Source organism: Corvus kubaryi, unplaced genomic scaffold (genome assembly GCF_017639235.1).
Source record: "Corvus kubaryi isolate FWS band 111438036 unplaced genomic scaffold, C.kubaryi_AGA036_p1.0 37341, whole genome shotgun sequence".
Taxonomy (NCBI): Eukaryota; Metazoa; Chordata; class Aves; order Passeriformes; family Corvidae; genus Corvus; species Corvus kubaryi.
This window is the reverse complement of record NW_024581112.1, coordinates 3220323-3245696: the sequence shown is the minus strand read 5'-3', so window position 1 is coordinate 3245696 and position 25374 is coordinate 3220323. Positions and strand designations below refer to the sequence as shown.

At 36.4% G+C, this 25374-nt stretch overlaps 1 protein-coding gene across 5 annotated transcripts in view; it reads right to left on the bottom strand.

Moving 5' to 3' along the window:
* Positions 1–25374, bottom strand: part of CBLB (Cbl proto-oncogene B) — a 128154-nt gene that overhangs the window by 16070 nt on the left and 86710 nt on the right. For 4 of the 5 annotated variants that reach the window (XM_042031627.1, XM_042031630.1, XM_042031632.1 and 1 more), the window contains exons 8-14: positions 24994–25081; positions 22541–22672; positions 18609–18812; positions 10787–10972; positions 7857–8222; positions 6108–6202; positions 2404–2547 (exon numbers count right to left, since the gene is read on the bottom strand). In XM_042031627.1, the coding sequence (XP_041887561.1) occupies positions 2404–2547; positions 6108–6202; positions 7857–8222; positions 10787–10972; positions 18609–18812; positions 22541–22672; positions 24994–25081 (1215 nt within the window). The remainder of the gene's footprint in view (positions 1–2403; positions 2548–6107; positions 6203–7856; positions 8223–10786; positions 10973–18608; positions 18813–22540; positions 22673–24993; positions 25082–25374) is intronic. The other variant, XM_042031631.1, reaches the window with a different exon arrangement.

Sequence of the window (25374 nt, the reverse complement as noted above, 5' to 3'; positions counted from 1 at the left end):
ACCTGTTTACATTAACAGTAAACACTAGAAAAAAGGGCATCTAACTAACAAGCTAACTAACAAGCAAGTCTTCTGTCCTTTCCCCTTGTGGAAAAAGCGTTATTAGGAAAAGACAGCAAATGCAATAATGTAACATTCTTCTAATAATAGCCTAATTAGTAACGCTGAAATTCTTTCATTTCTTATTCCTGAACTTCCTGAACTGAAGAGATGTTCAGCAGTAACAAACCAGACAATTAAATGATCTGCCAGAAAGTAAGGCTGAATAATTTTTTGTATTATTCCTGAAATATTTTTAGCATTGTCATATCTACAGGTAAAAGAGAGAAAAGGCAAGACAAATTTGGGAGTAGGATGGACCAATTACATAATTCCTAAACTACAAAACATCCTGACAAAACTTTGTAAGCTCTTTAGAGTACTGAAAACTCCAAGTACTATCCAAGAAGTGAGGGAGTAACACTTAGGAAAGAGTAAGAGAAAGTGACACTGGGGAAAGAACTGAAATGTGCTAAAAATTTATAACATTTACAAAAAGAAATAAAAAAAAGTTAATAACAGTTTTGCAGAACAATAATGAGAATTTAAGTTTCATTGAAACAAAGCATACCTCCCACGATTTTTAACGAAGTGCATTAAAAGAATACAACATCAACCAGGAACCAGACTCTTTCTTGAAAACTTTATCTCAGCTTTCACATCTAAGCAGTGACAGTAGCTAAAAGAAGATATTTTAAGTATGTGGAACACCAGATTTTTTTTTTTTTTACTGCCTAGGAGAATGGTTTGAGTTAAAATTTTTATCAGATTGTATAACAAAAGGAGTTGGTGGTTTTAATCACGGAGCAACTTGAATAGCAAACTGAGGCATTTTATCTGTAGCAAGTCCTGAATTCATGTAAAAAAACCCCACCATATGCACAGTAAAAATTGGAGAAAACTCAGAAATCATCTTTCTATCTATAGCCTCCATTAATAATTCTAAGGGTCTGGTAAAGTACTGTACCAGCCAACTGAAGGCAGTCTATTTTTTTCAGTATCATAAAAACTATAAGATTCTATTTTTCCAGCTGCTTATTTTCTCAAGAACCTTTCAGTTTGCATCTATTTGCATCATTCCCATACAGAAGCACAACATGATCACATAAAAAATGGCATAGGTAAAAAGGATTAGGACTATGGAATTTTTTTCTTCTGACTTCCCATTTTTTGCTTAGCCAACAGTTTTATTTTTATTTATCATTGATTTATTTTTAAAGTCTCATACTGTAGATAAGAATTTAGGTACTTAGTTCATAAAGCTTAGACAACTACACAATACTCATGTCTATGCAGTGAAGCCTGGATCAGGATTTCTAAGACAGAATTTTTAACCTGCATGCAAAGAATGATCATATTATGACCATTTTTTGCCTGTTTTAAAATCTAACTTAAAAGGTCTGAAAATTATTATTGGCTAATTTTGGGGTGAGAGACATGTTGAGCTTTATTGATGGTGGGTCCCCAACATCACATTCTGACAGAGAGGAAAAAAATGGCAATATGTCACTGAATTTTTTTTATCACAGGAGGGTCTGAATTTTTTAGATCATACTTGATTTTAACGTAATACTTGTGACTTACAAGACCAGTTAAACATTTGCCCTTTTTTGCCCCTACAATTTAAGACTTATTCTCTTAATCCCAGCCATTCATATCTTTTCAAGCTGCAAAGTTCAGCAGGAATGTCACAGCCTTGAGTTGCCATGTCCCTTGCTCCAAGTCTCCTTGTCATAATCCATCTATTAGTAATTCTAAACTGTGAAAGTTTGGTGGTATTGTTTCAGAATGTATTTAAAGCTAAGGAGATACTCCACCTGTATTTAAGAAAAGGTTCTTTACCTGAGAAGCACAAAGAAAATATACTGCCAAATGGGCTCAAAAAGCTAAAAAGACACATTATACATTGGACAAAAAGAGAATCAAAGTATGCACATGCAGCTGCCAGTTCACATACTTTTCAGTACTGCATTGCTTTCAAAATGAGTAGTATGAAATGTGAAAGGCTAAGATTTTCAAAGCTGACTGGGAATTTCAGTCACACAGTTCTCCTCAAGTTTAAAGAGTTGTAGGGGTTGAATCTCCTGGTCAGTGCTGAAAACCTCAGCGCAAGGGGAAAAAAGACCAACTACAGAAATGGTATCCAAAGGCAAAAAATACCCAGTTCTGACACGAGAGATACAATGATGTGAACTTCATAGTTTTATATCTGTGGTGGTGGCCAAATGAAACAGAAGCATGGGTAATCCAAGCTTAGAAGGCAGGCAAGCTTAACCATCATTACAGACATTGAACCAGCTAATTTTGAAAAAAAAGCAGAGGTTTTGTAAATAAATTTCTTTCAAGGCACCTAAATTACCTTACCGAGCAAGAGGTTTTATATTATGACCATGAGGAGGTTGTGAGCTCAGTATTACAGGATGAGAAGAAGGGATTTTGTATTCTTCGTCATCATCTGGGTGTTCCCTTGATTTATCAGACAGAGAATTTGCTGAAGGACCAGGGCACCTAAGGAGATGAGAAAAATGCTAGTTTTTCTTTAGCTGTTATGTACTTGACCTCAGATAATATAGAAAATACTCCTCTTTAGTCCAAACATCCTTAATACACTCTGCTATGTGTAAGGAGACAAAAGCCCCATGACAAACAAACTTGTACGGTTACTGACTTTTTGTCACTGAGAATGCATAGAGAAAAGGGCAGCTGCCCTTCTAAGAATTGAACAGCTACTTTAAGCAAGCACAACACAGCAGAGAATTACAAAGAACTAGAGTACTAAATAGGCACTTGCAAGACAACCTGTTTGCACTGATCAAAAGCACCAAATAAAAGTTAATTCAGGACAAAAGGTACGTAGCAGGGCTTAGGGATGCAGAGGACATTCACCCTTTCACTGGCCTGTCAAGCTGTGAGTAAGGACACACTGTGTCCTCTCACATGCCTGCAACGTGCACGTCAGCCCTGCTCCTTCTGTCACTGAGAAGTGCCATGCCAAAGGCTGACCTCAAGAGAGACAGGAATTCCAAGCCACAGCTGGCCCTGATGGAACTATTTCATCTTCAAAATTTTGTAAGCAAGATGGGAGAGACAGCAAGAGGAGAAACACCTTTTGGTCCTACTTTTCCCTCAACTACCTCAAAGCAACCAAATATTCCTAATATATTTATAGACTACAAAAGGTGCTTGGAATTGGATGCCTCATTACATACCCAAAAATGCATCTTCCCTCATGCAAAATTTCACTGTGTTTTAAAGTACTTTTGAGACAAAGAGTCTGCTGCTGATGCACTAAAATGGGAGCTATTCACTGGAATGAAACAAACACTAACTTGAAAATTTTGAAGTTTTGGGGAAGAATCATTCTGTATCTTTGACATACGAGTTGTAGATATCTTTTCAAGAATAAAACAGCAATTTGATCAAAACCGCTAAAAAAGTCTGATATAATTATAGAAGTCCAATTAAAAGTAACTATTTTCACGTGTCTGGTCAAAAACATAGGGGCTGAGTGGAAAATAAAAATCAGATGTTCAGTTAGCAAGAGTCCAATATTTCATTATTGAAGTACAAGTTAAAATAACTACTTTAGTAAAACAAAAAGAAATCAGCATGGTTTCCAGGAAAAAAAAACCAAAAAAAAACCTCCCGTGCTTTTCTATTAATGTAACTTTTTAAGAAAAAAAAAGTCATATTTGTAACATTATATTCAGTAAAAACTGATCAAACAATTTAACTAGGGACATTTTAGAAGTGTGAAGTTTCAAGTAAGGATCATTTTGCCTCCTTGTTATTTAGACTAAGACATATCATACACGATCAATATATCCTTCAGCCAAATGTTTGAAATTACAGACTGATTATAATGACTAGAAAGAACAGAATGCCTTGGAGCTACATGAAACACACCAGCTCTCAATCCACAACACTGCACAGACTGGAGAGTACAAAAAAAATTAGCAACTTGCCCAGATTAATCAGAGTAGCAAGGTTGTGAATAGCAGAGTATTTTGAATCAAGTACAGTTCAACGTTTACGAGTGCTGAGCGCAGTCGATTTAACAAGAGGAAAAACAGACTGTAAAAATATTCTCTCTGACGTTTCCAACTAAGTCATGACATATTATTTGAGTTACTTTTTTGAAAGCAATTGTGGTTGGTGCAAATTGCTATTTTTAAACATTTTTTTCCCTCTTCCTGTTTTTTCACCTACATATTGTCATACAATATTATACATTAGTGGGGTATTTCCTAGCAGTAACAAAAATTTAATTTTAAATAAATTAAAGAGAGACATATTAGTGTTTAAAGAAAGAACATAGAATGACCAAATTTTATTTTTAGAAGTAATTCCATGTGACATTTTAGTAATTAGATAATTTGAACTTCTCACTCCTAACGTTATGTATTGATAATTTTACATTTTAAAAATCAAAATCTAGAATTGCCTGTGTAATTTTTAAAAGGTGTAAGTACAAAGCCGATACAGAAATGAAAGCTGATTTCTTCCTCAAAAATCAATGGAGTTCGGTTTTCACAAATAAAGATTTTTCCTTCTCCCTGGAATTCATCAGTTTTCTACTCAGAAGACTCTGGTTAATGAAAGCATTTCTTTTGACCAAGCTGAAGTCACACATTCTAGCTTTGGATTGGCCTGACATGGATTTTGTGCCTGTACATATTGTTACAATACCATGTGGACCTTCCAATGCTCTATGTATACACTGTACTTTGGTTCTAGGCTACATCTGCAAGTATCTGAGTAAAAAAAGTGGGATACTCATGAAGAAGGATGTTTTTCCATGCTATGAGATATAAAAATAAGAATATTCCCGTCTTCAGATTTGCATTGTATTATGAAATAAGTAGACTAGAAGGGGACTGATTACATGAGGTATCCAACCAGTACTCCTGTGAGACCCTACCTCCATCAAGTTACATCCCAACATTTAATTACAGGTATGTCTGGATAATACTCTATCATTTTCTTCTGAACTGAAAGAAGCAATGGAGAACTTTACCTCAGCACTTGTGTCACCTGAAAACAGGTTTAATAGAAAAGACAATGCTCCACTGCACCTTTATTGTAGTGCTCAAGAAGAAAAAACCCAGCATATTAATAAAATGCTGAAATATATTTGTCTTCTATATTAAAGCTAACTGAACACAAAAATTGAATGGGTACACAATAGTGAGAAGGTTCTCAGGACTAATACGAACTGACTGTCCAATTATATTACTTAACAGCAAGAGCCACAAACAGAACACAGGAAAGCAGTTGTAAGATAGCATTATTGTAATATGCTCCAATTTCCTTACAAAAACACAAAAAAAGGATAGACTACACTGTAGAACTTCCAAGCTTTTGACTTTAAATATATCTTGTTCTGTACAAAATCCTGTGTCATTCAGAATCTGAAGATACTTGCTATGACAGCAACATCTTTATTTAAAAAATAAACAGGCATTTTACTGGAAGACTAACAGCAGTCTGCAACTTGAAATGACAAGACTTCCCAAACCATATTCTGGAACTTAGGAAGGTTGATCATATTTAAAATTACATAAAATGGATTTGGTTGTTTGTTTTTTAGCCACAGCAAGTAAGAGATGATGGTGTGAATCCTGGACAAAGCTCCATGTTCCGAAAGCCCAGAAAGCCTGACAAGATTAGGGGCAGAACAGTGACAGAACACATTTTTAACCCTAGCACTTTCCCTAGAATCTGTCATCTCCTGTGATAAATAGCTCTGACCACACTTCTCCTGTAGTAATAGAAGCAAAACCAGACAGTACCTGCTCCCACTGCCAAATGCCTGTGAGCAAGATCTGCCATAATTTATCCTCTCTTCCTATACAAACATGCTATGTTCAATTAACATTAGAACTGCTCCCATTTAATCAATACCATTTACATTTCCTTTGTAAAACGCACATTAAAATTCATGGAAAGCATATCAAGTTGTGTTAGTTAATTTCTTTCCTTTTCATATTTTTCTCTCAGCACCAGAGTGTCACTGCTATTATCTAACATTAATTAGCACTTTTCTTTTATAGATAAAGTTAACTTACTTTATACTAGGGATAATGGAGCCAGCTGGAAGAGGGGGTGAAAGCCGTGGAGGGACATCATATTCTTCATTCATCAGGTGACCATTTGAAAAAACCTAAAAATCACACAAGTATTACAATGGGTATCTCCTTCTATCACCATGGATATTCATCAACTAGGCATTACAAAATAGACCTTAAGAAGCCTGTGGGTAAAGGCTTTCCCAGGAGTTCACACCACAGAGCTGAAGTGACTCTCATGCCTGTTTCAGCTCACCCCATTTTGGAGCTGTAGAATATGTTAAAACTTCACCAAAAGAAGGAGTTTCACATGATAGTTATTAGACAGACACTCAGTTACTGCTGAACTGCCTGGGAGAAAATTAAGATTTCAAGATTGCAAAGTGAGAGAGATGAAGTGTAATGGGAAAATGCTAAACATATTAATTATTAAAACTGTGATACAGTGCTTGCCAGAATTCATCCCCTACCCCCAGGATTGTCCTCCCAATTCTTGGTTTCTATAAATAACGGAAGTTTATATTACAATTGATATATGAATCAGGGAAGAAAATTCTTCATGTTTCCCCATGAATGTGAATACAGCCTGAAATGGTAATTCAGGGTTGCTTCCTTCAATCAAATGGTTTAGATCTACAACCTGAAGGTGACAGTTCAAACAGTACTTGGTTAAAGGTATGCACATGTAACTTCTCCAGACTACAACAGCACTTCCACACTGACTGGGTATTCTAATTTGAGAAGTATTCATTCTATCAGCTTCAGTACTGTGCCAGACCACAACAAGAATGCTACATGAAGGAACAACTGAAGACATAAACCCAGTACTCTTTTAAAAGCAGAAGAAAACCTGCAGCATTTAAAGTAACAGCCTAGTTCTAAGTAAAATTTTGGTGCTTTGCCTCAATGATGATAAAAGCATTATATAATGATGATTTAATTATATATAACATCATAGATGACTTAAGTACCTTTCATCATATATGTCAACACCCCTTATCAATACTAACTGAATTTCAGTAACGTACTTTCAAAATAACCAAAAGCTCCATATATATACACACACACACACAAAATAAAAGTAACTGGAGATAGAAAGGTTAAATAGCTTGTGGTCTTGGGAAAAGCAAATAGATGGAAAAAAAATTATTTCTAACTGCCATGACTTAACCACAAATCCACCCGTCTTAGCACAAGCTACATAGTCTTGCACAAGCTCTGTAGTCTTCAAGCAAAAAAAGAGCAGCAGCTTTGAGTTAATAACCTCTATGAATAAATTACTGAGCTGCTTTGATAAAACTGATTAGAGCAGAACTAGGAATTTTTTCTTAGGACATCACCATTTGATCTCTTTCCAAAGATAAGCCTGACCAGCTGTAAATGGCTTTGCAAGTGCCTGAAGCTGCTAAAGGCCAAAATTCACCTCACCTACAACAGAGAGAACTGGAATATCTACTATTCCATCAGCAAATGCATACACAGTCTTGGCATATGACACTTCCAAAGTGGACTTGAGATGCTATACTATTACAGCATACAGTGATACACTGTGAAAATTGTAACTCAATTACTGTTGCTTTACAAATTACAGTATTTAACAAATCATTTCTTTATGAGCAGCTTATGAACAGAAAAGATTCAGAAACCACAAATCATCACTGCCTAATATCAACAGTGTGTTAGCCAATGCCAGACAATGCTGCAGTAGTGTGTCAAATTAGGATTCAACACCCAGTTCATGTGAAATACCTTGGCACCTTCTGCAGGCAGCTCGTGACGTCTGTGTTTCCTCATAAATCCCTGCTCAGAACTCACGCGGCCGTGCCTTCCGTTTACGTTCGAAATGGCCGTCAGTCCCGGCTTGGGGGAAGCATCGCCCCCGCCCTGGCAGCCCACCAGCTGACCTGTCCCAAACACGTCCCTGGGACACCATCCCTCGAGGGGCATGGGCTGGTCCCTGGCAGGGACGCTCTCGGGGTGGTGCAGGTGCCTGCTGATCCGGTTGTCCGGCGGGATGGGGGGAGGCCTCTCCGGCGGCGGGGGCGGAGGGTCTCGCAGGGGAGGTGGTGGCGCTGGCAAAGGTTTGTCTTGTTTCCTCACCATACAGGGAGAAGACTAAACAACACAGGAAGTGACAAAAAAGCAAAGTTACACGGAGGCATGAATGTTGCTCATGACCAAGCATGGCTTTATCGTTTCTCACTGAGCTGCTTTCTTGGCACCACGACAGTACCTGCCAGCAGGCTAAATGCAGACCTTGCCTGCCTTCTGCAGACTACCTGGCCCTTTTCAGAAAGCATGCCCCATTTCTGCTGTTGCAGGAGTAACCCAAGAAAGGAGTGGAAAGCAGAAAAGACAGCTAACTCTGGTAGGTTTATTTGACCCATAGTTTTTTTCCAGTATCCCTTGCTTTGATCATTTGAATCACTTATTCATCTACTGAAATGAGTTCTGTGGAGTGCTTGGAAAAAGCAGACTTCCTGATGCAGAAAAAAACCCCAAACAAAATAAAATCCACATCTCAGAGGAATGACTTGGTGACAGCAAATGTGCACAAAAAGCAATGATTAGAGAGCAAGGGGAAGAAGAAACAATTACTTCATTTTTAATTATATACCTAGGGATGACTCCAATCTTTACATGACATGCACTGTTAGGCCGCTGAATCTGTTTGAACTACAGTTCAGTTTTTCAGCTAACAACCTAATTAGTTTGTAGTTTTACTTGCAATTAGCTTATCTGCAAGAAACATTTGTCAGAATACTTACTTTCTAAGAATTGAATTATATCATAAATGGTTAAATGTGATCTAAAATTATGTATGCTAATACTAAAAAGCTGAAACCCGGGTTATCAGGAAAAAAACTTGTAGCTGCACAAATCTGAGCACAAATCCGACAAAACCAAAATATTTTCATTATGACTGAATTACAAATGGCAATTTACAAAGTAACAGTTGGCCAGGTCCTTACAAATGTTTTATCTCCAGCTACCATAAGAAATACAGGAAAGATTATTTCCCTGGGAATGTATAATTTTCTTGGACTTTGGTAAACCTGCATATTATCACCACTGAAAGAAATGGAGGTCACAGAAGTTTTACAGTAAGAACAGCATTTGCTCTCACTTCACTGGCTAGCCCAGCACTCTTCTTCAAGCAGCATCTCAACACGTGACTTGAACTGAAAATAAAGTTATTCCACCTACAGGTCTATGCACATAAAAAGGAAGTAAACCAAATAAAGAAGTGTTTAACTCACCTGCTGGTCAAGAAAAATAGTTATTTTCACTGTCAACACAGGAAAATAATACCCTGATCCAGATTTTTCATTATACTTTATAGTTATAAATTATAGTTTTTAACTTGAGAAAAATAGAAAAGTTATTGTTTCAGGGTTTTTTTCCCCTGAAGGAGTAGTTTTGGCAGGACTAGATTTTCTTTTTTTTCTTAAATATAAATTTTTTGAAGTATGAAATTATTCTTTGTTGCCCCCATCCTTTTTCCCTTGCACCCTACGAAGTTTTTGGTTTTTTTTTTTCCAGGAAAAGTTTCACATAAAAAAAGCATTTTCAAAAAATTAAAGCAGCATTAATAACATCCCTGGTCTACTTTTTTTTTTTAAAAGCCATGAACTCTGCAAAAAACCCTATTGTAAAACTAATTTTTAATGGATGTGGCTTTTTTTTTCGTGTATATCCTCAATGTGTTAAATTCCTCTGCATAATTCAGGAAGTTAAGAAAGAAGATTAAAGAAACTATACAAACTTCTATTTTTTCTTCTAAATTATAAACCACTAAAATCTTAAAAAGATACTGATTTTCAACCTTAAAGTAAAAACCTGACAAAAGAAACAAGGTACTTCAAACTGAATTATTATGAGAACATAGGTTTGAAGTCACTTCTTGAATTTGAATTAATCATATAAAAATGAAAAATTTAAATCTAACTCGCTCTCTCTATACAGCAATTACAATAAAACAATCAACCTGTAATAGAGAGCAACAAGCAGTATTTGTTCTCTTTCATGCTTATCCACTCAAAAAAATCATTGAATCTTTAGTATCACTAGTTTTACAAAACATAGCATACAATCTTGTTGGCTATAGTCATTATTATTTCCCTTGAAATTTGAGTCCTATTATATGCCATTTAAGGTTATGAAAGCAGTGTATCCGCACATATTTTTCTTGTAAGAACACTGTGGAAATCGAACATAAATCATCATGAAAGGAAAACATATAATTTTAATGAGATAATGACCTTTAAATCTATTTTCAGGAAACTTTAGCTTCGATTTATTTTCATTAATCAGAGTTTGTTACAGAACTGATCCATTACTGCAATGTCTTTAAAATTCTGACCATAACCAAGTACCATATAGTCATCAGGCAAACTGAAGTCATATTTGACCAACACATGCAGTCAGAAACATTTAACTACATAAGGTATTACGGAAAGAGAAGAGACTTCATTGATATGGATCTAATCTAAAGTTTCCTTAAACTAGAAGGAATTCAGGTTCTTTTGGCCAGAGCAAAACCATGCAAAAAACAAAATCCATGGAAAGCTTTGAAACAGTCCACCATATAAAACAGACAAGAAAGCTCACCTTGGAAACAAGCAAATACAATTTCTCAAAATTCTTATATCTGGAAATAATGGTTCAGTAAGATTTACCTTTGGTGACCCGGTTGGGCTGGCACATGGTGACCGCGCTACTCCCTTCTGAATCAGATCCAGACGGGGAGGTACAGGGGGAAGACTAAGATGTGGGATTTGCAGGGGGTCTGGAAGGGGTTTTCTTCTTTGTGCAAGAGGGGAAGATCCTGGGGAAGTCACTGGTGAATTCTGCCTCTCATTGCACTTCAAGACAGAAAAAAAATTACCTTTTACCTGATGATGAAGTACACAACTTCCATTCCACAACTAAAACATTTGATACTAATCAGATACTTACTAATAGTCAATTATAATAGTCATTTTTCATAATGGACATCTGGACAGTAGAGCTCATCTTATAGTTACTGAAAAAGAAGTCTACAAGTCATTCTACCTCAAAATGAAGACCCATGTTAACTTGTGATGAAAATAAAAGAATGTATATTCCAGCAACTTATATAAAAACCTAACAATCACTGCCAAACATAAGGAAAAAAATCATAAATTCTACTGTAGCACTGCTACCCTTGATAACCTTTTTATTTATAGAGAATACTCAATGTAAAGTTCTACAAATTACTTTTAAAAGCTGGACACCCATGATATTGCCTGTTAACTACAGCCCTTTTTCAAATCATAATTCCATACAAAATAGAATGTATATCTACTGAAAACTTACCAATCAAAATCACCAGCAAGTCAGTAGGGAAAGAAGTGAAATCACCAAAAAAATGAGGAAGTAATTACAAAAATTACAAAAATTTTAGAACAATTTTATCATTTAAGCAAATACTGAACTAACAACACAAACATTTAACATCCCCCTCCAGTGACAAATTATGATTTCTTTTTTCCTTAACCTGTCCTTTTAAATTCATCAGAACCAAAGATTTCAACCCTCAATATAGGGCTCCACCCAATTTTGTAACTACTCCCTGCCCCTCATCTTGCTCAGTTTTAACAAGCACAGCTCAGGCGTTTGCATAGATCAGTTCAAGTTATTTCCATGAACTCACTGTATGAGTGTCAGTGCATTGTAATAAACCCGGATGTTTGTGCTGTTCTGTGCTTTCCCTGAGAGTAGACAAGTTGCTGGAAGACATCACATCACAGCTTGCCTAGAGGGGCAAAAATGCACCCATCTTTAGGCTTAACCTCCGTGATAAAAACCTCCCCCTCTCTTCCATAAGCTTTTTCTCACAAATGCTGAACATCCCATAGTAACTGGGATGAGACTAGAAAGTTCTTTAACAAGGTAAACAAGTAAGCAATGTTACCTTTCTTTATTTACATAGTGATTATATTAAAGAAACTGGAAACTTCATAAAATCAAAAGCAGATTGAGGAAGAGGATCTAGTGCACTGACTCCTTATCAATGCTCTGTACTACAGCTTAGCTTAACATCCTGTTCTATACAACAGGGATTGCTACCACATTTCCTTCAAAAATAGGAGCCACCACAGTATTACTGTCAACAGTGCATGAAAATGCAGGAGAGGGGTGAGGAGGTGGTGAAAGCTAGAAGGGTAACATGCAACTCCATCAGCATGATTTTTTGTTGCTATTTAGAGTCTTCCTCACTTTGTCTACATGTGTAAGCTCCGTGTCACAACTAAACATTCAAATTCAAGAGACAGAGCAATTTAAGATTTGTAGTCTTCATGGCTACCAGAAGATTCCCAGTTTCTCTCTTCAATGAAGAGGTGGTCTCAATATGTGTATTAAATGCCTTGAATAAAGTCCTTAAATTTTCTTTGTTCCCTTTAATTGGGGAATAACCCTGTCATTGACTAGGAGACCATAAAGGTAAGCACTTAAATTATCGAAGCATTTAGTCTCTCAACATTAAGGAAAGTTGAATAACTAAGCAATATATGTATCTTGCAAGCATGCCTGAGCAACCATAATTATAGAATAATGATAAACTGATTGTCAATTCATTTTCCTTATCAGGAGGCATCTATCAGTTAAACAGCATAATAAACATTGTATCATTTAATAGCATTTGTTTTCAAAGTTTAGTTGTAACTCCATGAAGCATTCCTGAAAGCCAAGAAGCATGCAATACAGTCTACTCAAAGGATTGACTTCAGCAGACACAAAATGAATTTATTTCCCAAATTATCTGAAATAGAACCAAATAAGCAGGTCACACCTCCAAAAAGATGCAATTATTTAAAAGAAATGAAATTGCTGTAGTTAATTCACAGCATTTTATGGTGTTGCACAACATAATGCATTTCAGTCAGCAGGGAATTGTTCCAGAAGAACAATCATATGTCATAGGAGTAGGAAACAAAGAGTAAGAAAGATAGGAAATACTGAAAACCAATTACTGGACAGGAAACATTTGTTTGGAATTTAAGATGTTCTAATTGTCGCATCATCACACTAATTAACACAATTTCCTGAGAGAGCAACCTGACAGTCTCAAATGAGAGAAGGCATGGAGCTGTACAAATCCCAGCTAAATGAACAGCACTGTAGTGATATCATTTTAAGAATATCCATCCCTGTTTCCATCTGGCAACTTTCTCTTACACAGTTCTGCCCTAAAGAATCATCAGGCAAAATGATGCCCTCTTCCCTCAGTGTGACCACTGGTCCCATCCATGTCAGACTTCTTTTCTCCTGCTGCAACAACACTCTAGCTTTCACAGAGCCAAAAAATCACAGAATATTCACATTTAAAACCCATTCACTTAAAAGTTCAAGATCCTTAAACCCTGACATGCTTTTAAACCCAATGAAGAAAACAATTTGAATTATGTGATAGACTTCTAGTTCCATATATGCTTGGCATTTGGCTACCCCTATCACATTCCATGGACAGTAAACCACAACTAACAAAACAAAATGGAAGATTTTCACAGTAGTAAATGCGTGAAAGGACTTGAATTTAGCCTTACATCCATGCCTTGTTATGTCTTGTTTCAAAATTGCAAAGTAATCTTTCAGCCCCCAGGACTACTATGCTATACTACAGCCAAAATGCTAACAGAACATGCTGAGATTTCAAAAAGGGAATTGATTATGGCCAATAGGTTAAAGGCTAACTTAACAGGCACAATAAAAGAAAAGGAAAAAAAAAAAAAAAAAAAAAGGAAAATAGCTGCAAGCTGCTTGGTGCTGAAATAAGAGCAAAAGCTTTGCTGGGACAAACTAATAATTCCTTGTTTGGATCCACTGATACTAAATATAAAATAAAACCAAGTATTCCACAATTCCACAGCAACAAACCGGTTTACCTCAGCATTCAGTATCAGATTTCCATCATATTCCCACTATGAAAATCCCATATTTTTCAGTCCACCCCCATCCAACCTGTCTAGCTGCATCATTTGATGTGTGTTGACAGCTCGGCCAACAAGATGGCTGCATCTCATGTGGATACCAGGGCACTGACAGATGTACTAGTATCTACTCTTTTTGGCTCACTCTCCTAAAATTTCTCCGTTTGTCACCTACTGGAGATTTCTGTGTGTTTTCTGTATGCTGGGAAAAAATGTGCAATGAGAGAGCAGAGTGACAAAAAGCTAAACAAGCAAGCGATTAAGGCACAAACTAACTCAAATGAACTGGCAGTGACAGAAGACAGACCTTCAGTGTACAAAGGGGCTCTGCTGCACCATACAGAGACCTGTGCAATAAAGATGTAATTAAGGAGAAGAACACAGACTCCTTTGTAACAACATGGACTTCATCTGGTTGGCGTGACTGCTGCCAAGGGAAAAGCAGCTGTGACTGACTTTGCAGTTGTACTGCAGAAATAAAACACTTGTGTTATTCCATCAGATGTATTTATTACTGGGATATACTGGTATCAGTGTGCCCCAAGCAGTTGCGAATTCAAGAAAAAGCCTGCTTCCAAAGCCCGATTACAATTTCTAGTCAAGGCTTCTTCTGATGGAAATACTAACAGTCAGCCTATTGAAACAAGAGTTTTAACTTCAAATACTTTTCTGCCAGATAGGCACATTTGAAAAGCATACTCAACATAAATCTTTACAATTGACTCACTGAGGAATATTATCCTGCCTGTTAATGTCCTTGGAGCAAACTCAAACTGCTGAGGCATCTAAGATGATCCAAGCAGACCTACAACAGAAGTAGTTCTCTAAAGTTTCTTTATTTATAATCAGGTAAAAGTAACTCACGTATTTGTTACTTCTTGTTAAGATAAGCTGTGACCTAGGCAGACCAGCATTATGTGGACTTAAAAACTTATATGAGGATATGAATTTACGTCACTTAACACTGGTGACTATAAACATGTTTTTAAAAAGACAGATTTATTCCCTATTTGATCTTTGCTGACCCAAGAAAATGTATGTGAAGTAGAGAGAGGGAGTTAGGTCTGTGAGAGTCAGCAGCACACTGCCAAGGGAATCAGTAATTAGAGGAGGCACACTCCCTCCCAGTATTTATACCCTTCAAATACTAGTAACTGATCAGTTAAGTAAGTTACTCCTGTTGAGTGACATGATCTCAATAAATTCCCACCAACCAGGTGCTCCAAGGAAGTGACATGTATGTATGGGTTCAGGTACTGCTGAAGGGAATATCTGGATACATATTTCAAGTCTTATTTTACATATTTTTATATTTTATATAATGAAATAAAAAACATTATTACTATGTAATACATACCTTCTTCCATTACCAGAAAAAAGTCAGCTTAATAATATGGAAAGGAGTTAAAACAGTCTCCTCCCATATTTTGAGAGCCAAGGTCTTTTGTAGTGATTTACCAAGTCTGACCTAACTCACCTGCTGGAAGAAACCTAGTCATGGCAAACTGTGTCTTTCAGCCTTGACAATTTCCTATCATTATTTTAAAGTACAGCATGAATCAATCAACCAGGTTTTTGTGTGTTTAGATATCTAGGAAATTAATTTCAGAGAAGACAGTAACTCTCCAGATGGGGTAACTTCATCTACTTTTAGACTAAAGTGTTTATAGACAATTTTAATTCACTTTCAGGTACTGAAAACCTCCTAATCTCCTATACTGGTAGAGCCCTCCTCTATGTTTTCATGGGATATTATTTGAATCAAACAATTACCTTAGCACTTATCAATTCAAAATTACTTTCTCTTAGCAAGAACTCCTGCACTATCCATTTGCCTTATTTCCCTTCTTTTTAAAAGAAGATTATCAAATTATGTCTTGTACCAAGGAAAAGCGACAGAGAACTCCTCCTTCATTAGGACAATTAAATATAAAACATTATGGAATAGCTAACATACTCTACTAGAGATTCAGATGTCCTCTTTAAAAACAATACAAAAGAAAAAAAAAGCTGGTTTTAGTATTTACCTGAGCCTGTAATCTGCACTTTTTTAATGTGCATTTCATAATGTTGTGCTTCACTAGAAGAAAAGGTATAGAGCTAAGAAAAGGAAAATTTTGGGCAATAACTGCATTAGCTAATCTGATACCACTGGGCTGGAAATTTCTCCGCAAGGAAACAATTAACAGAGGCTTTTGGCACCACTCTCCATCTTTCTTTTATTAAGAAATATCTGAAGACAATTTGGAAATAAAAAAAAAAAATAAGCTGCTTGATGAGGCAGATAAACAGCCTAACTGCAGTGGATTTCTCTAAAGCCTGTTAGAGGTGATCTGCTGCTACTGCTGACTCATACATAACACCTAGCAAGAATTATTCATTTTTCTTAATGTGCATCCACTTATTAATGTCTTTTAAGAATGACTAAGGAGCTTCATGATTATTCTTTTCCTTAAAGCAATTTCAAGTCTGAGGTCTTTCAGAGACTTAATTCAGATAACTCTTAGAGTTTCTGAGAACAGTTCAGGGTAACAGTGATAAACTGCAGAACTGGTATTTTTTCTGATATCTGATTGAGTATTTCCACAACACGTTGTGAAGCCCTACAGTCACCTCATCAGAACTTCATGTCCCTGAAACTCTCCTCTTCTAACAAGTTTAACATCCCAGCTCAGTACTAGCCAGATTTTTCTTATAATGGTCAGCCAGGTGATTTGACACAAATACAGTCCATTAGATTTTCAAGGATTAACAGATTTATGTTGAGGAAGCTTACCACAGCCCATGCAATAAAGTAAGAATTGAAGAAGTTATTCACTGAGATTACAAAGTAACAAGAGTACCAGCAGGTTGGCTGCAAGAGTTAAATTATTGTCTTTGCCATGTAACCTCCATCATTTCAACAAACTATGTTACTACAACATAGTTTGCTATGCAGTACCCTGTTCATAAGAACAGCATCAATGACAAACAAAAGAAAATCCCAAAAAGAGTAAAGTTCTACACAATGTCGTAGAGAAAAATATAATTTCTTTCTGCAGGCTCCAAAGATACACTGATTAGCAGGAAAAATAACGATTAAAGAAATAGGCAAGTCTGATGAAGACATTGCTAACAAGAAGTATAAATAAACAATGCCATATTACACACAGGTGGTATGGTTAAGACCATCACTGCAAAACCAGTGGTAACAATTTTAAGAAAACAGCAGCTAAACATCACCAAATGATGCAATATTTCAACAATTTCAAGTAAAGAGGCTGGCAGGGTGAAGATTTCTTTCACTGAACAATGAAATCAATGAAACAAAAATAGCAAGGCACCTAAACACTCAAGCTCTTGGTGGCTACCGAAAAGATGACTTCTTATAGTAAACCTATTGTTCCTTCTTTTGATAAAGGCATAATGCATTTTTGCCTTATCATGGAAGTGATAGCATTATAAAAGCCCATCAATTCAAGGCTATCTCACCGAGGTCATGCTGCAGACTGCAATTTAAGTCCAGGCAGGAAGGATAAACTGCTCCCAGGGGTAGCCCATGTTGTATTACGTACACAACATAAGAATGATTCATAAGCCTTAAGAGGTTAGGAAGGACATCAGAAGCATGTATATTAACTGACAGATACTCTCAGATATGAGGGTGAAGAACGCTTTTTTTCTTAAGAAATACGATGATAAGGAAATGGGAAAGTAAGATGTTACAGAATTAATTCTAAGGCAATGATTCAATCTAGATGACCTTAGTATAAGGTAAAATCTAGTAAATGCTCTGTCAAAATCAGTGTTGCATGGCCTCTGACAATATCTATCCCAGGCTAAAATACAGTAGTAAAAACTACCACTACAAAATAAACTTTTTTCAGTGACAGTGCTTATTTATCAGTAATAAAATCTCCTGCAATGAAAGATCCCAGAATTTAACACAGAGCACTTTCAGCTCAAAAAACATCCCAAAACACAAAGTCACTATGGACAATCTCAAAAACACTTTTCCCACTAAGAGTACCTAATACTAAAAATTACAGGAAAAAAAAAAATCATAGACAACTCACATGAAACGTAACTAAAAGCTACATGTGTACAATATGAATTAGGTGTCAAGTCACTTCTGTAAAGTAATAATATTGAAAACTGTTTAAAAACTCAAGTTTAATCCTAAAGCACTCTATACATGTGTACACACATGTGCAGAAAACAAATGTATATGGGAATTTTTTTGTTCTTTACAAATAAAAGCTTGGGGAATTGTCCATACAGAATAGTTTGGGTAAGAGTTTCACCTGGTGCAAATTCATGCTTTGCCCATTACAAAACAAGCTATCTCAGTTCACATCAGCTGAGAATCTGGAATATTTTTTTTCTCCAATCCAACTTCAGTTTTAATGCTGTAGTATTGATGCATTTTGTTTTTTCAACCCAACAACTGTTGAGAGAAATGCTGAGAGCTGAAGCATGAAGTGCAACCTCTCATTGTTTAAAGTTACAGGCAGCTTTGTTTACAAACATTCTGGGTTTAGCTGTGGTACAGCGTTTGAAAAGTTACCTTTCGGACTGAAGCCAAACGATTCATCATTAGAGACTCTTCTCTATCATCATCGTCATCCAAGTCCAACATGGGCATACTAAAGCTATCCATAATACTGCAGCACCTGGAGTTCTCATCCCTGGGATCAAAGGGATCCACAATGATTGGTTCAGTTCCCTTGATCTCACAGCGGCAGAAAGGGCAGCCTTGGCCATCCGATTCCTACAGCAAGACAAAAAAGTAGATAAATATAAAAAAAAAAAAAAGAAAAAAAACCAGCAATAATTTTAAAAGTAGGACTTGTACCTTTTGCACAGAAACATTCGTAACTGGTCTCTAAAAGCTTGTAAAGAAGTACTGGAGTAAGCAGGAAACAGATTAACAAATATTTAACTATAGTAAATCTTAAAATGACAGCACTTTTAAAGCTGTCTCTCTTCAACAGATTAAGTTTCACTTAAATTACTAATGAAAATGTAACTTACCTCTACAAAGCACTAAAACAGTCTTAATATTACAGGTCAGGAAGCAACATGTTTCCTTTCAGGCTTACAATTTTGCTATTTCTTCAAGAGAAAGAAGGTGAGGTGTGTAGACAGATATAATGCATTATATTCTGTATCTTTTATATTAACGATAAAGGGTTTCTTTGTCATGTGAAGTTAGGAAATGCAGGCAAGTTTTATGGCATGCAGCTCTTCTTAGAAAAACATATTCAATCCACCACAGCTGCAGCATTACTAGCATTCAGAACACCTAAAGCTACAAACAGCTTAAGTTTACATAAAAAATCAGGACTTAACTACATTTTTAATACATTTTATAAGACACGGAATTCTTTTCACATGTTACCAGAAACAAGAACTACTTGAATTTTACTTTTTAAGTGGTATGTGTTCAATGATTTTCAAGCAGCCATATTAAATTCCTTTTACTTATTTCAGATACGTATTTTTTTCTCATGAGAAATAAACAAGAAGCCTTTAGATTCAGACTACTAAGGAACAAAAACCAGAGAAAAGTCTTTCAAGCACTTACGAAGAAATATTTCCATCAAGAAGCATAACATAGATTTGAATTATAAAAAAAAACCAAAAAAATCTACCACCAAACAAATAAAACCACAAATAAACCCACACCCAGAAGAACCATGAAGCTTTGAGATTTCAAGCTAATTCAAAGTGATATCAGAATCACATTGTGTTGTAACTGCAGTCAGGTAGACAGACAGCTTAAGTGACATGAACACCAAAATTAAGTCTAAACAACTTACCTATACTGAAGTACAACCAAGCAAGCACAGGTTTTTGATTTCTCAGATGTAAAAACAACTTAAATTTTTTCTAGCTTTTTTTTATCTTGACACTTGCCAGTCTTACTAAACTGACAGACGATTAAGAGTTTTTGGACGAGCTGCATCACAAGGCCAGGTAAGTATAAATGATGTCTCTTGACATCATTTGCAGGATTGGTAGTGGATTTTCATTTTGTATGGAAAGACATATGTACTCTACTTCCAGCACCATAAGTACAACTAATTAGTAAACATTACTACCTCAAAAACCATCTTCAAATGACATGGTCCTACTGAAGTACCCACTGTCAAGTGAACAGAAGTCCTCCCTCACTCTACGCAATTCCTTACAGCTTCATTTTCTAAAAAAACCCTTATCAACGAGGCACAGAGCTTTTACTTTTCAGGGCTTTCTTGTACCTATGTTGTCAAATAGTTCTGCACTAGCAGTTTCCATCCTTTCTTTTAAAAAGCCTTAGTAACCAAACACATCAGCAGACTCGTATTCAATAGTATGAATATATATCCAAGATGTCTGTATTAATACACACACTTATCCATGCTCTCAGAAAGGTTATTTAGAACATTATGAGCCTTACGATACAGCCTATATGCCCATATGCTTTTAGAAAACATGTAATTTTCAGACAACAGACTTCTGTGGTGTAAATTTTACTCCTGTTGTGTAACAAAAAAAGGAAACAAGTAAACCAAGTCTTATTTGAGCAACTGAGCTCCAGAAAGGTGAACAGCTCAATCATCCTTAGTATTCTATGCAGATCTGATGCTGCTTACTCAATTTTTTTCTGCTTAGTGGAAACATCTGTACTGGATCTCTTGAGGCATGCCTAATGAGCCATTATGCTGCCAATTAAACAACCCACCAGAAGCTCACAACAGCTGATGCTGTTACAATGTAATATTTCTTCATTGCCTAGCTAATTATACAAAAGTTAAATTTGTAATGAAGTCTGAAATGTACCTGACCAATTACAGCTGGTAGCAATGTTCTGATGAAGCCTGGTGCTTTCAAACACGTCAGTTCTCTGAGCCTAAAATGCTTTGTCATCATCTTCCTGAATCCCTATCCCTCAGCCAAGTACTGGGGACCTCAGCTTCTCAAGCCTCCAGAGTCAGAGCACATCACTGCCCCAAGATTGGAACATGCTCCTACCATGACCCGACAACCAAAAGTACAAAGATTTCAGTCAGGGCTTCTGCTTAGCCCTGTCAGCTGAGCCAAAAAACAAATGAACAAGCAAACAAAATCAACAAACTACAGACCTCCCAGAATTTTTCAGAATTTTTTAAATCAATGATTTATGCAGTCAGACCTCTATGTCTGTCATTCAGAATGAAACTTGAAAGAATAGAGAAAGGGTACTCCTGAAATGAGAAACATTGTTCCATCTCAGCAGCTGCTTAGTAGTGAAATAAATATCCTTACGTGAGTACACCTCAAATGGAATTTCCTCAGAATTTCTGATCTATGGCCAGTTTGAAAGATTTGTGCTTGGAACATCAAACTCAGATTTCACAAAGAACACAAAATTGGAAACTGAGAGTACTTCTTTTTCAAGAAAGCTTTATTGCTAATGGAAGAAAAACTCAAATTATACTTCTGATATATCACATTGGTTTGCCACTGAGACTTTCTTAATTAGGTAGAAAATGTCCTAATTAGAAAAGGAAAATTATGACATGAAATGAAGACATACCACAAATATAAGAATGAAAACACATTAATGGAGGTGAACTCATTTAAAAGCAGGTCCAAAATGGACTAGACTCAAGGATTCTTTTTACTCTTCTCACTACATTTGTAAGCAAAGACTGATTATAAACTGTGGAGCAAAGTTCTCTCTGAGAACTGGATGAGTCTTCTCCCCATAAAATATAGATATGAAAGAAGGGGCAGGGACAATGCATAATTGAAAAGAGGAATGACCTTAGCTTTAGATTTTACTTTTTAGGTCAACTGCCCTGAACTAAAGATACCTGTTCTCCCTTCTCCCACAGACTGGTGCATCTGTGAACAAGATGGGACAAAACACACCAACCTGTGTCACCAGGAAGTCTCTGGGTTTTTTTGATGTTCCATAAATGATGTTGAGAGAAGGGAGTTTCCCCTCCTTTCAATCTCTTAGTCCAACAACCATCTAAAATGTTTTAGTGCTACACATCTCTAACGTGAAACACAGGCATCCTAAAAGCTTTATTTTCCACAGGTCAATTCATGACCTGTACTACTGGCTGAATCCTTCTCTCACCAAAGACATCCCTTCTCCTCATAAAATGCTGTCTAGTCAGTTATCCATTCCCAGCAGCTACGTGTCTTCTTTGTGCCTTTTAAATACATCATGAAGTGACTGAATTGGCACCAAATGCCCAGCTTGTACTGTCTGAGTAGGTACTGCACTCAGGAAATAGCTTCCACTCAGCAGCAGTCAGCAAATGGCCTTGGCAAAACTACAAGTCCAGACTGCAAAGACTCCTGGAGCTTTGCTTTTCACAGATTTCTGGTTTGCAAAATGAAGTTTATCATTTTAAATATATACATCCTTGCACCTGGAAAAGTAATCATGTACCCACATTGTAAACAGGAATGTAACAGAGAAATTCATTCTCTTCTCCACAAACTAAATTATGACAGTACCTGCCATGCTGTAAGACAAGAAGTGCACATAAGGTGTCCACAAGGCTCTATCTTCACATCCTTGTCATTCTCTGCACAGATTTTACACAGCTGAAAAGTGGAACCCATTTCACAGTACAATTCATACTGCTCCTGTAACAAAAGAAAGTCAAGTGATTACTTCTTCCCAATGATCTGTTCACAAAGAATATACTCCTCCAAATGCCGTTTCCCAATCTGCTTTCCTTATTTATCAAGGAAACTCTTGCTACTGATCTAAAAGCCACACTAAGGTTACTGAAACAGCTTACATTTTTGCTTCCTCAAACCTGGGATATACTACAACTCATGCCAAAAAGTGTTTAAGATATCTGTGCCTATTAGATTTTGTACAGACTTGTAACATGTAACTGCTATGCAAGGCACACATCTGCTTTTCTTTGGTTGCAGCTAGAAGGAAGAAAATGAACATATAGTTGCAAGTGAAAAGCTAAGTGATGAATAGGGACAAAACCAGGATTTTCATTTCTAGGTATGAGTTTAGGACTAAGAATATTATAGGATTGAAAACTGACAAGTGAGAGGGCTTTCTACCTACAGCAAGGACACTGTATAGCAGTATGTTAAAGTACACAATCCTTGTGAAGGAAGCATGGCAAGAACACCCTGCAGGATAACTTGGCAACAGTCATGCACAGATTATTCAGTACTTTGCCTCCTTACAAGACTGACAGGAAGGTAGAACACCACCATTAGGAGGAATAAAAAACAGACAAAACTCAAGTCCAGAACAGTTTTCTAGAATTAGTTATTGTTGAGGAACAGACAGTTAAATGCATTTGTATTGAAATAAGTTTTTTTTAGCCTTGAAAAACCAATTTTTGAAAGCTTAAAGTAAGGAGAATCCAGGTCACAGGAAAGTAAGCAGCTACTGCTAAGTAAAGTGAGGGGACATGAGGCTAAGAAAAAGAGAAAACAAAAGAGAGAGCTTGTATCTGCAGCTGTAGTCAGTGTACTAAAGATGCTTACAGTGGAGCTTCAGCAAAGAATCCATTTGCAGCAATCTAGCCCTGCAGCCACTTCAATACCATCTTTTCACAGTTTAGGTAGGTATAGTGACAACTTTAAACCTCTTCAGTTATATACTATTTAAGGTAGACTCACATAATTCACACTGTTGAATCACCATCATAATTAGCTAATGATGTCCTCATAACTACATGTTCACAAACAACTGGATTCACAACTAGATTCATTCAATGGATTCGAAATAAAATGATTGGCTTGTGAAGAACAAGGTAATCACTGACCACGTGCTGCTTCTCCTTTCCTTGAGGAAAAAGTGAATATATGGGCTAGAGCACTGCTCTGCGCAACACAAATACCTGATAAATCTCCATTACTCTTTCATTATTATCTTAAGACTGGAAGGGAAAGATGGAAGTCAGACAAGTGGAAGTATTCAGGTTTTCTTCAGGTAATTGTTTTTAGGAATTCTCTTACTTACAAAACAGATATTTTTGTAATGGTATTTCTGATAATACCACAGATGGTAAAGAACGCTTCTTTTCTAAAATACTTCTGGTGATGGAATGCACATGGAGCACCCAGAAGTACAGAAGATTCAGCAGGTCATCCAGTCTGATTTGAGGAAACAAGATCGTTGGGAACAGTATGGCTTGTATTTAGTCTGATGTCTTTCTTTGAACATATCCTCAAGTCTTCCAGATATTTTCATCAGGAAAAATGTTCTACACAGTATGCCTTAACCTTCTAGTCTTGATTTCAGCACCATTTTTAATCAAGCATTTGTCTTGGGGGGGCTACTTCCTACTACTTGACTACCAAACATCTGCACAATTCATCACACCATCACTTAACAAGACTTTAAACACAACTTCATATTCTAATTTTCTCTGCAATTCTCTGCAAAGTGACTCTGTTTAGGCATTTAATTACTTCTGCTGTTTTCCCGATCTCTTTTTTCATTTGCACCATAGGCAAAGAACAAAGGAGAGAACTGGATACCCCGGAACATCTTTGCGATGTATGAACTATACTCCTCCTCCTGGACTTGCCAACAAACTGTACCATTCCTACTCAGGCTTCAAAACTGTTATTTGATCCTCATTTTGTTTCTGTATTCCCTCTGCTATTAGCAAGGAAAAAACAAGCTACATAAACCTGTTGTTACACAGATATCAGAAAAACCTTTCATAGCTGTTTAAAACACTTCTCACTTGGAAAAGGCTCACAATAAACAAAACATTCCAAGACATGCCATCTGCATCACCATCAGCTCTACAGTTTAAAGGATTTTTATCCTGTTTTTCACCTAAGCCCCTTTTATCAACAACATTATTTTCACTCTTATGAACTTATTACTCACATTTTAATAAAAGTTTATTATTATTGCTAGGTGAGATACTAAGGGAAGTGAAGATTACAAAGTAACTCAAAACTCTGTAACATACCTGTGTGACTTTTATGTGATCATGTGGTGTGGGCTCACATAATCCTGTCAAATCAGGATTATAACTTCGTCCATCTGGGAACAGATAGCTGCATCACAAGAAGACTGTTATAAATATGCACATATCTTTAGTTTTATTAGCTAAATCATACTTAAAAAATTTCAAGGGGGCAGAATAAGTTACAGTAGACATTACTAAAATAAATCATCTTTCCTCAGCCATCTATTTTTCTTTTGAATGCAACTGAATTGCTACATATTCATTCTGACACATGCTCAAGCATATTTGTAAGAGCAGAGGAAAGGTTTTGACATCACTTGCAGAGCTACCACCAGAACGCATCTGAGCTTTGATTAGCAGATAACCTTCTAGGGGTAGCTC